The sequence below is a fragment of the Lissotriton helveticus genome, chromosome 6, assembly GCF_964261635.1.
Source record: "Lissotriton helveticus chromosome 6, aLisHel1.1, whole genome shotgun sequence".
NCBI lineage: Eukaryota > Metazoa > Chordata > Amphibia > Caudata > Salamandridae > Lissotriton > Lissotriton helveticus.
Genome location: NC_136067.1, coordinates 1,640,828,341 through 1,640,840,737, shown reverse-complemented (window position 1 = coordinate 1,640,840,737; position 12,397 = coordinate 1,640,828,341). Strand labels below are relative to the sequence as shown.

The window sequence follows — 12,397 nt, the reverse complement described above, 5'->3', positions numbered from 1 at the left end:
AAATTCTAACATTCATTAGATGCAAATTGTGCAGGATTCTGCAGCAAGAGTTGTGTTCAATTTACAGATGAGTTCCCACATCTCACTCCTCCTACAGATCTCCCGAGGCTTCGCCGGGAGCAACGTTTCTTTTAGCCACATACTGACCTTTGGTCCACGAACTTTGGGTCTTCTAGCTGCGCTCTGGACTTTCGCGCACTGCTAGCTTTTTAGCTGCCTCACCCTCCTGCACGCGCCCCAGAGCGCCTGCCGCTGATCGTCTCCTCCTGCCGGGCTGGTAGGGACGGGCGAGTCCACCATCTTGGGCGGCTCTGGGGTCAGCGCTGCAGTCTTCCGGCCCCTCCCCCCCCAACAAGCACTTCAGGCGCCCAGCGGACCTCGCGCCTATCCTCACTCCTCCTACAGATCTCCCGAGGCTTCGCCGGGAGCAACGTTTCTTTTAGCCACATACTGACCTTTGGTCCACGAACTTTGGGTCTTCTAGCTGCGCTCTGGACTTTCGCGCACTGCTAGCTTTTTAGCTGCCTCACCCTCCTGCACGCGCCCCAGAGCGCCTGCCGCTGATCGTCTCCTCCTGCCGGGCTGGTAGGGACGGGCGAGTCCACCATCTTGGGCGGCTCTGGGGTCAGCGCTGCAGACTTCCGGCCCCTCCCCCCCCCCCCGACAAGCACTTCAGGCACCCAGCGGACCTCGCGCCTATCCTCACTCCTCCTACAGATCTCCCGAGGCTTCGCCGGGAGCAACGTTTCTTTTAGCCACATACTGACCTTTGGTCCACGAACTTTGGGTCTTCTAGCTGCGCTCTGGACTTTCGCGCACTGCTAGCTTTTTAGCTGCCTCACCCTCCTGCACGCGCCCCAGAGCGTCTGCCGCTGATCGTCTCCTCCTGCCGGGCTGGTAGGGACGGGCGAGTCCACCATCTTGGGCGGCTCTGTGGTCAGCGCTGCAGTCTTCCGGCCCCTCCCCCCCTGCCACTCCCCTGACCCTCTCCCCTCATGTGTCCCTACATTTTGGCTAATCAGTCCCGGCAGCGCAGCGGACGAGCGTAGCGGGCGCGATGAAGGCGCGCCGAAGTTGCGCCTAAGTTAAGCCCGTCTGCGCCCGTCCGCGACGGGCCGGGACCAGGGGCCACAGACTCTGCTCCTCCACTGGTCTACACTTCGGCCCAACTGTCTGCACGTTTTGCTACCATTCCTCTCTCCCCTTCTTTACTGCACCGTTTAGATACTCTTGGTATATATGCCCCTCACTCCCCTTGTCCTTTCTCAGTTGTATCCAGTCCCACCTCTCCTACGTCCTGTACTCTCCCTGTCACTCGCCTCTCCCCTGGTCCCTTGGCAGCCTCCGCTTTTCTGCTCAACACCCGATCTGCGGCCAAAAATCAAACGGCACTTTTTAATCTTCTCAACACTGAGTCCCCTGATTTCCTATTTCTCACAGAAACCTGGTTCTCCACAGATTCTCTTCCAGATCTTTTGGCTATCCTCCCTGACACCTATTACGCCCTCCGAGCAGACCGCCCTGACGGCAAGATTGGAGGGGGTGTGGCTATGATAATCCGCTCCTCCTTGAAATTCCAACTTCTTGCTCACCCCCTCATACCCAACGTAGACTATCTGGTGGCCCGCTCCCTTAATCTCTCCTCTCCTCTCACTGTTGTCCTTATGTACCGCCCCCCCTCAAGCTATGCCGCTGTTCGTGCCCACCCTGTTGGATCTCCTGGCCACACTGGTGGTTAACAACTCTTCGTTGCTACTGCTCGGTGATTTTAATTTCTAGCCGGGTGACCCCAGGGAGGACTCATCGTCCAAAGACTTCTCTGCTACACTTCAGTGTCTCAATTTCACACCTCACGTTCTGGCCCCCACTCACATCCAGGGTCATATCTTGGACCAAATTTGGTCCTTACACTGTAACGTCTCATCTACCTCTATTCTCCCTTGTGTCTGGTCGGACCACTCTATGATTTCATTCTCTATCTACTTGGGTCCACCTGAGAAAGTCCCTCTACCTAAAAACATCCGGGCTCGTAGTTGGAACCAGACCGACCTTAACCCTCTTTTATCTTCCTTGGCCTCTTCTGCTCCTGACCTGACTGACCTGTCCCTGGAAAGTCAGGCAGATGCCATCAGCACCTGGCTCTCCTCCTCATGCGACCAGGTTGCCCCGCTCAAGAAGGTCAAATCTCTCCGTCCCTACGATGCGCACAAATGGTTTACCAGCGAGCTTAAAGCTCTTAAACTTGATCTCAGGCGCTCGGAACGCCATTGGAGACGGAATTACTGCCCCACTCTCCGCCTCAAATATAAAGTTCTCCTCAATGACTATAAAAGAGCTATCCTAGCGGCCAAAACAAAATACTTCATGGAGAGAGTGGCCCTCTCTGCCAACAAATCTTCTCATTAGTCCACAATCTCGCCACCTCCGACCGCACCTGCACGTCTCTTGTTCCTTCTCAAATTCTCTGCTCTTCTCTGAATGATTATTTTATTGACAAGATCATCAATATCAAGGCCAATTTTCCCATTGTATCTCATCCTGAACTCTCTGTTCCCTTTCCTTTGCCCTCTTCTTCTTTGGATCATTTTCAACCCATCTCTCCTGAGCTTTTCCTTGACCTGCTTGTTAAGGTTAAGTCTTGTTCTCCGGCAGACTGTGCTCCTGCACGGATTCTCAGAACACTCTTCACCTGATGCCCTGTGCCTCCTCTCACTTTCCTTAATGCTTCCCTGGCTTTGGGTTCTGTCCCTTCTTCATTCAAATCCGCTATAGTTCTCCCAATTCTTAAAAAACCTGGTTTAGATCCTTCTCTTTCATCTAATTTCAGGCCTATCTCCTTGCTCCCTTACCTGGGGAAGATCCTTGAAAGCCATGTTACATCTTGCCTGTCCACCTACATCGGGGAGAACCATCTTCTGGCCTCCCATCAGGCGGGTTTTCGCCCAGGCCACTCCACTGAGGGAGTGGTTCTTGCGGTCCTGGACGAACTCAAGGGAAAAGCCGACAGCAATCTCCCCCAAGCTCTGGTCCTCCTCGATTTGTCCGCTGCGTTTGACACGGTCGATCATGCCATCCTTCTCGACCGTGTCAGCGCAGCGGGCATTCAGGGCGCTGCCTTTTCTTGGATCGCGTCCTTTCTTCAAGGCAGGTCGCAAGAGGTTCACCTCTCTGGTTTCTCCGCTCCCCCTCGTTCGGTTACCTGTGGGGTCCCCCAAGGCTCCTCCCTTTCCCCACTTCTCTTTAATCTTTATATCCGTCCTCTTATCTCTTCTCTTCTCGAGCTGGGGGTCTCTGTGTATAATTACGCAGATGACCTCCAGCTCGACTTTGATCTTTTGTCCCCTTCTGACTCCCTTCCCAAGTTCTGTTCCACATTAGTCTTCATTTCTCAGTGGATGAGTTTCAATCATTTGAAGCTCAACCCGGACAAGACAGAGCTTGTCCTCACGGGTGGTCCTTCTAACCCCTGGTCCCCGGCAAATTGGCCCCTCTCCTTTGGTCCCCCTCCTTCACCGGTTTCTTCTGTTCGTACCTTGGGCATCAAGGTCAGTCATGACCTGTCCATGCATGCCCAAATCAGTTCCGTTGTGTCCTCCTGCTTTTTGTCTCTTCGCTTAATTCGTAAGATTTTCTGTTTTTTTTCTGTAGATGCCCTTAAGACCGTCGTCATGGCTCTTATTATTTCTCGCCTGGATTACGGGAATGGCCTGTATGTAGGCATTCCCGCTTATGAAACCCGCCGCCTCCAGGCCATTCAAAACCAAGTGGCCCGCCTTATCCTCCGCTTACCCAAATCTTCTCACATTACTCCTGCACTTAAGTCCCTACACTGGCTCCCTGTTCACTTCAGATCCTACTTCAAGCTTGCTTGTTTGGCATTTCGGGCCCATGCTCGTTCCGCCCCTCTTTTCATCAATTCTCTCATCACTTCCCATGCCCCCAGCCGCACTCTCCGCTCCTCATCACTTTCTCTCCTCCACGTCCCCAGTTTCCGTAAATCACGCAACGGGGGCACCCGTTTCTCGGTCTTGGCCCCCCCGGTTCTGGAACAGTCTCCCTCTTTCCATACGTTCCGTCCCTATCTACACCCACTTTCGCAGGGCCCTCAAAACTTTTTTGTTCTCTCAGGCATTTTCTAGCTAGTCCCCTTGGGTTCCTTCTGTGAGCTTGGATGAGTCTTCAGCGTCAGGAAGCCGCTTGGCCGCAGTGCGCTTTATTAAGTTTTTTTTTCATTTCATTTCATCTCTTTTAGCCTTTATAAACTGCATTGGTTACTGGTTGCCTCATTTATCTGTTTCAAAGAGTTGCCTCGTGTATCTGCTTCAAAGATCTACTGATGGCTCGTAGATCTATCTTCACCGATGCCCTTGGATATTTAAACAGTGTTCCAGTATCTACCATCCTGTTTAATCATTATGGTCTGCTGGTGAATATATTCTGATTCTGCAAAAAAGAGTTTTAAAAAAAGCAGGAGGTAGATCTTTTCCAACCATTGTTTGCCCTTTGGGAAACTCTCTCCCTGACAATCTGAGACAGATTTAGGCGCTCATTTGTTTCAGGAAAGCTCTCAAGTCTTACCTCTTCTGCCAAACTCCACAGGAGCTCTTTCCTTAATTATTCTTTTCCTAGTTTAGAGCGCTATAGTAATTTAAGACTGATTGTTTGGTTGATAAATAATATTGTGATAACTGAGTTTCAATTTCAGCTGTAAAAAGAAAATGCTAATAATTAAATTAATTTAAATTGATGAAACAATTTTGTTACCACCACCGCTAGTTACTTTTATTGTTCTTTATTTCCAGTGCCGTAGACATCCCTCGTTTCTTCTATGAATTTCAGCACACCTTGGTCCTGAGGAAGGTGGTGTATCCACTGAAACACACGTAGACAGCATGTTTTTTGGGAAGTGTTCCCTGGGAGCATAATCTATTGAACTGGGTGCTTTGGAAACATCATCATTGGCCCTTCTGCTACCATCAGGGACCTTCCAAAGGGTCGAAACTTTTTTATATTGCATGTTGTATGAGTTGTGTGGTATGGTGAGAATGAGGTTGTATGACAGCACTATACTGGTAATGAATGAATGGTGAAAGTCAGTTTTAACAAATGTTTGTGTTTTTTGAGATGTCCTATGGCATATTATTGGAGTGATACCCACAAAAAGTACTCAAGAAAATTCACTTCATTACAAATTTTATAAATGTATGTAGCTGTGTAATACATTTTAGAGATATGTTTTGTAATTTAGAAAACGTCTGTGGTCCAAATTGAATGTAAATGATATATGTATAGGCAGTTGAACTCTATGTGGGTATTATGGTAACATAGAACCTTAATAGTTGTTTGTTAAATTAAATAGGTCGGCATAGAGGTTTGTACCCCCTTTGACATCTCCTGACACCCGAGATCTGGAGATTATGAGCCATATGTAGGTAATATCTATTTACCTATTCTTAAATATGGAATTTTACCGATTCTGTATTTAAGAATAGGTAAATAGTATGTAGGTAATTATTCCGTAAATTTTACCGAATCCGTAAAATTCGGTATTACCTAATCGGTAATTCCCATTCATTCCTATGGGCCTGGAGGCCCATAGGAATGAATGGGAAGCCATTCACCATTACCGATTCGGTAAATACCGAATCGGTAATAGGGGGAACACATTCAAGGGTGGCAGGGTGTCACATTGACACCCTGTTGCACCCCTGAATTGTGCATGTGTGCACATGTGGCACACATACATGCCCTCAGGGCATGTATGTCTGCCACATGGCATTTTTAAAAAAGCACAAAATTGCTTTTTTAAAGGTTTTCGATATTTACCACCAACTTGTAGTTGGTGGTAAATAACGAATCCTTGAATGAGAAATGCACTCACTTGAGTGCTCCCTACATTAAGGATTCGGTAATTTACCGATTTGGTATTTTAAGAATTCGGTAATTTACCGATTCCTTAACCCCTTCGCTGCTAGGCCTTTTCCCCTCCTGTGCTAAGCCTTTTTTTGGCGATTTGGGGTAGTGCGCGCTTAGGCCCCCGTAACTTTTTGACCACATAAGGTATCCACGCCAAATTTGCGTCCTTTTCTTCCAACATCATGTGGATTCTAAAGGTGCCCAGGGTTTGTGGATTCCCTAGGAGGGGTCCCAGAATTTAAGCAAAATATAGTGAAATTTTAGTTTTTTTCAGAAAAATTGGAAAAACGGGCTGCAAATGAAAGCCTCTGGGTTTTTCCCTGCAAATGTTATGAAAAAAGGGTTTGTGGGGCTGAAATCTCCATTTTCTCAGCTTTTAGGGAATGACAGTCTTTTGTCAGAGAAACAACATTTTTCACACAGTTTTGGCATTTTTCTGGGACATAGCCTATTTTTGCTATTTTTAGAGCTTTCAACCTCCTTCCAGTTAATGGTAGAAATGAGTTTGAAAGCAATAATGGATCCTGGAAAGCTATACATTTCCGAACAGTAGACAAAATTCTTAATTCAGAAAGGGGTCATTTGTCTACATCCATGAAGGTTTCTTTATAGAAACTAACAGTTAAATATTGGAATAATTGAAAATTTGTTGAAAAAAACAGCCTTTTATCTCAACGTTTTCACCTATAACTTCTTGTAATTTTGACAGCTCTTGGAAAGTAATATACCGTTACATCCGTTTGACCTTCCTGGTTGTGGGGATATATAGGACTTGTAGTTTCACGAAGAACCCGACGAACCCAGAGCCAAAAACTGAGCAGCAACTTGCAATGGTATTTTATTATTTACTGGGTATAGAACACTTATTCTTGGAAAATGTATACATGGAAAAATAGGTATGAAAGACACCTATGTATTTCTGAATTGGGTACGAATTATAGAGTTTAGAAACAGTATATATTTTCACATTTTCAAAATTGTGAATACTCATACTAGCATGAGAATTATTGGTCATTTTTCAAAAAGATTTTTTTTTACACAATGTCTTTCATTGGGAAGGGAGAAATGCATGAAAACTCAATAGGTAATAACAGTTGATTTACAAATCTGAATTACCCTAAGTCTCCCGATAAAAATGGTACCTCACTTGTGTGTGCCAGCCTTGTGCCTGCGACAGGAAACGGCGCAAAATGCAACGTGGTCACACCTCAATTTTGCAGTTAAAAATTGACCCTTTTATGGCAAAGTGCCTAGCTGTAGTTTTTGCACCCTAGCTCTGCCGGCACCTAGGGAAACCTAGCAAACCTATACATTTTTGAAAACTACACACCCAGGGGAATTCAGGATGGGGTGACTCGACTGCCTCGCCTCCCACCAGGTTCTGTTACCCAGAATCCCTTGCAAAGCTAAAAAATTGACAAAAAAACGCATTTTTCGCACATTTCTGTGGTGGAAAGTTCTGGAATCTGTGTGGATCAACAAATTTCCACCCGCCCAGCGTTCCCCCAGGTCTCCCAAAAAAAACTGGTACCTCACTTGCCTGGGTCTGCCTAGTGCCTGCGACAGGAAACAGCGCAAAACGCCACGAGGTCGCACCGCAATTTCGCAGTGAAAATGTGCCCTTTTTTGGCAACAAGCCTACCTTTCGTTTTTGAACCCTAGCTCTGCCGGCACCTAGGGAAACCTAGCAAACCTATACATTTTTGAAAACTAAACACCCAGGGGAATTCAGGATGGGTTGACTCGACTGCCTCCCACCAGGTTCTGTTACCCAGAATCCCTTGCAAAGCTAATACATTGACAAAAAAAAGCATTTTCCTCACATTTCTGTGATGGAAAGTTCTAGAATCTGCGTGGATCAACGAATTTCCACCCACCAGGCGTTCCCCCAGGTCTCCCGAAAAGAATGGTACCTCACTTGCCTGGGTCTGCCTAGTGCCTGCGACAGGAAACAGCGCAAAACGCAACATGGTCGCACCGCAATTTCGCAGTGAAAATGTGCCCTTTTTTGGCAATGAGCCTACCTTTCGTTTTTGAACCCTAGCTCTGCCGGCACCTAGGGAAACCTAGAAAACCTATACATTTTTGAAAACTAGACACCCAGGGAAATTCAGGATGGGGTGACTCGACTGCCTACCACCAGGTTCTGTTACCCAGAATCCCTTGCAAAGCTAAGAAATTGCCAAAAAAACGCATTTTCCTCACATTTCTGTGATGGAAAGTTCTGGAATCTGCGTGGATCACCAAATTTCCACCCACCGAGCGTTCCCCCGGGTCTCCCGAAAAAAATGGTACCTCACTTGCCTGGGTCTGCCTAGCGCCTGCGACAGGAAACAGCGCAAAACGCAACGTGGTCGCACCTCAATTTTGCAGTGAAATCGTGCCCTTTTTTGGCAAAGAGCCTACCTTTTGTTTTTGAACCCTAGATCTGCCGGCACCTAGGGAAACCTAGCAAACTTATACATTTTTGAAAAGTAGACACCCCAGGGGAATTCAGGATGGGGTGACTCGACTGCCTACCACCAGGTTCTGTTACCCAGAATCCCTTGCAAAGCTAAGAAATTGACAAAAAAAAACATTTTCCTCACATTTCTGTGGTGGAAAGTTCTGGAATCTGAGTGGGTCAACAAATTTCCACCCACCCAGCGTTCCCCAGGGTCTCCCGAAATCAATGGTACCTCACTTGCCTGGGTCTGCCTAGTGCCTGCGACAGGAAACGGCGCAAAACGCAACGTGGTCGCACCTCAATTTCGCAGGGAAATCGTGCCCTTTTTTGGCAAAGAGCCTACCTTTTGTTTTTGAACCCTAGCTCTGCCGGCACCTATGGAAACCTAGCAAACCTATACATTTATGAAAACTAGACAGGGGAATTCCGGATGGGGTGACTCGACTGCCTACCACCAGGTTCTGTTACCCAGAATCCCTTGCAAAGCTAAGAAATTGACAAACAAAACGCATTTTCCTCACATTTCTGTGGTGGAAAGTTCTGGAATCTGCGTGGATCAACAAAGTTACACCCACCCAGCGTTCCCCAGGGTCTCCCGAAAACAATGATACCTCACTTGCCTGGGTCTGCCTAGTGCCTGCGACAGGAAACAGCGCAAAACGCAACGTGGTCGCACCTCAATTTCGCAGTGAAATCGTGCCCTTCTTTGGCAAAGAGCCTACCTTTTGTTTTTGAAGCCTAGCTCTGCCGGCACCTAGGGAAACCTAGCAAACCTATACATTTTTTAAACCTACACACCCAGGGGAATTCAGGATGGGGTGACTCGACTACCTAGCACCAGGTTCTGTTACCCAGAATCCCTTGCAAAGCTAAGAAATTTACAAGCAAAACGCATTTTCCTCACATTTCTGTGGTGGAAAGTTCTGGAATCTGCGTGGATCAACAAATTTCCACCCACCCAGCGTTCCCCAGGGTCTCCCGAAAACAATGGTACCTCACTTGCCTGGGTCTGCCTAGTGCCTGCGACAGGAAACAGCGCAAAACGCAACGTGGTCGCACCTCAATTTCGCAGTGAAATCGTGCCCTTTATTGGCAAAGAGCCTACCTTTTGTTTTTGAACCCTAGCTCTGCCGGCACCTAGGGAAACCTAGCAAACCTATACATTTGTGAAAACTAGACACCCAGGGGAATTCAGGATGGGGTGACTCGACTGCCTCCCACCAGGTTCTGTTACCCAGAATCCCTTGCAAATCTAAAAAATTGTGAAACAAATTCATTTTCCTCACATTTCTGTGGTGGAAAGTTCTGGAATCTGCGTGGATCAACAAATTTCCACGCACCCAGCGTTCCCCCAGGTCTCCCGAAAACAATGGTACCTCACTTACGTGGGTGGCTCAAGGACCCGCAACAGGCAATGGCCCCAAACTTAATGAGGCAACATCAAAATAACCTATCACTAACCAACCTGGTGTTGCAAGGGGGTTCCCATGAGTTTTTGGTCCGGGGCTCAGCGGCCATCTAGGGAAACCTACAAAACCCACACATTTCTACAATGTAGACACCCGGGGGCTTCCAAGGAGTTATGGCTTGGGTGGATACCCCAACGTTCTCTTACCCAGAATCCCTTGCAAACCTCATTTGTTGCTGAACAAAATCATTTTTTTCACACATTTTTGTGTGGGAATGCGTGGCACCACTGGACTCACACAAATTTCCTCCCACCCAGTGTCCCCCCAGGTCTCCCGATAAATATGGTACCTCACTTGCGTTGGTGGCTCAAGGACCTGCGACAGGCAAGGGTCCCAAACCTAAGGAGGCAACATCAAAATAACCTATCACTAAACAACCAGGTTTTGCAAGGGGGTTCCCATGTGTTTTTGGCCTGGGGCTCGGCGGCCATCTAGGGAAACCTACCTAACCCACACATTTCTGGAAACTAGACACCCGGGGGAGTCCAGCGAGGTATGGCATGCGTGGGTCTCCCAAGGATTACCTACCCAGAATTCCCTGCAAACCTTAAAATTAGGTTAAAAAAACACTTTTTCATACATTCTTGCGTGGGATCTCCGTGCCGGCACAAATGTCCTACAGCCCAGTGTTCCCCTTGTTCTCCCGAGTAAAATGATGCCTCACTTGTGTGGGTGCCCCAAAGCAGAACAGGCTAGAAATGAATTTTTAAAAATTGTAGTGTTTGGGATTGACAAATTAAGCACCTCACCTTAGTCATAGGCCTTTGGCCCACCCACACAAATGAGGTATCACATTTTACTTGGGAGAACAAGGGGAACACTGGGCGGTAGGACATTTGTGCCGGCACAGAGATCCCACGCAAAAATGTATGAAAAAGTGTTTTTTAACCAAATTCTAGGGTTTGCAGGGAATTCTGGGTAGGAAAACCTTGGGGGACCTACGCATGCCATACCTCGCTGGACTCCCCCGGGTGTGTAGTTTCAAGAAATGTGTGGGTTAGGTAGGTTTCCCTAGATGACCGCCGAGCCCCGGGCCAAAAACACATGGGAACCCCCTTTCAAAAACAGGTTGGTTAGTGTTTGGTTATTTTGATGTCGCCTCCTTAGGTTTGGGGCCCTTGCCTGTCGCGGGTCCTTGAGCCACCCACGCAAGTGAGGTACCATTTTTATCGGGAGACCTGGGGGAACACTGGGTGGGAGGAAATTTGTGTGACCCCAGTGGTCCCACGCATTTCCACACAAAAATGTGTGAAAAAAACGATTTTTTCAGCAAAAAATGAGGTTTGCAAGGGATTCTGGGTAAGAGAACGTTGGGGGATCCACGCAAGCCATAGCTTCTTGAAAGCCCCCGGGTGTCTACTTTGTAGAAATGTGTGGGTTTGGTAGGTTTCCCTAGATGGCCGTCTAGCACGGGGCCAAAAACCCAGATGTCCCCACTAGCAAAAGCTGGAGGTTTTGACATAGGCGACTTCAACATTGACTCCGTCAAACCCACCAGCTTTTGAAAGTGTGGTCATCTGGGTTTTTGGCCCGAGCTAGATGGACATCTAGGGAAACCTACTAAAGGCTCATTTTAGTTTCGGTTTATGTTCAATGACAACAGCGCGACGTGCGCGCTGATCGTCATTGAACAGAAACCAGGGAGGGGGCCTCCGGAGCTGGGGAAGCTCTTCCCCAGCTCCCAAGGTCAGAGGGGTGAAAAGGAAATCCCTCTGCTGTCTGCAGCAGAGGGATTTTGTGCCCCTGGCCTCATGACGGAATGGTTCCGTCATCAGCACAGGAGCACCGATGCTCATGACGGAACCATTCCGTCATGAGCATGGAAGGGGTTAAATACCCAAATCCAGCCACCTACATCTCTAATCCCTAAATACCAGTCGGTAACTGCCGAAATTCGGTCATTTCGGCCGTTACTGTCCGATATTGGGCTACCTACATATGGCCCTATATGTTCTAATTTTCTTCAAACAAATGTTGGCTACATATGCTAAAACTTCAAGGAGAAAAAAAGCTAAACAAAATTAGACAGCATTTTCTGTACACTAAACGAACCATAAAACTCTATTAATAACCAATGTTTTGACTTACCTGACCCTGAGAACAGTGAAGGAGCCGTCCTTCATCCCCAGAGCTACTTGGGAACCATCAGGGGTAAATGATACACTACGCACAGCCTCCTCCATATTACAGCGAGCAATCAAGGCATGATCAGCAAGGCTCCATAACCTACACAACAAAAACAAACAAGCCATTAAAGGTAAGAGAAGGATGAGTGGAAATCAGTGGGATGTCTGAGGCACCACATGCTGCTGGCCAGCCACATCGGAACAGTGAGATTTGAAAAGGCATAATAGGAATTAACGAAACTGCAAAGCATCTATTACTTTACGGTTACACAATGACACAATGCTTTCTGGCTCTGTTTTCTGTTCATTATGTAAGCTTTAGCAGCCCAATGGAAGCCTCAATGCTGGCCTTAGTTACTTGCGTGGCACACAGCTAGATGTTTCACAAGCCCTCCCTCTGCATCTCTGCTGGTTTAATGCTGCAGGTGTGGTGTGCCCTC

At 47.6% G+C, this 12,397-nt stretch overlaps 1 protein-coding gene across 1 annotated transcript in view; it reads right to left on the bottom strand.

Moving 5' to 3' along the window:
• EML6 (EMAP like 6) overlaps nt 1-12,397 on the bottom strand; it is a 928,771-nt gene that overhangs the window by 565,538 nt on the left and 350,836 nt on the right. Inside the window, exon 8 of the mRNA XM_078649484.1 lies at nt 11,920-12,057. Coding sequence (XP_078505610.1) covers nt 11,920-12,057 — 138 coding nt within the window. The remainder of the gene's footprint in view (nt 1-11,919; nt 12,058-12,397) is intronic.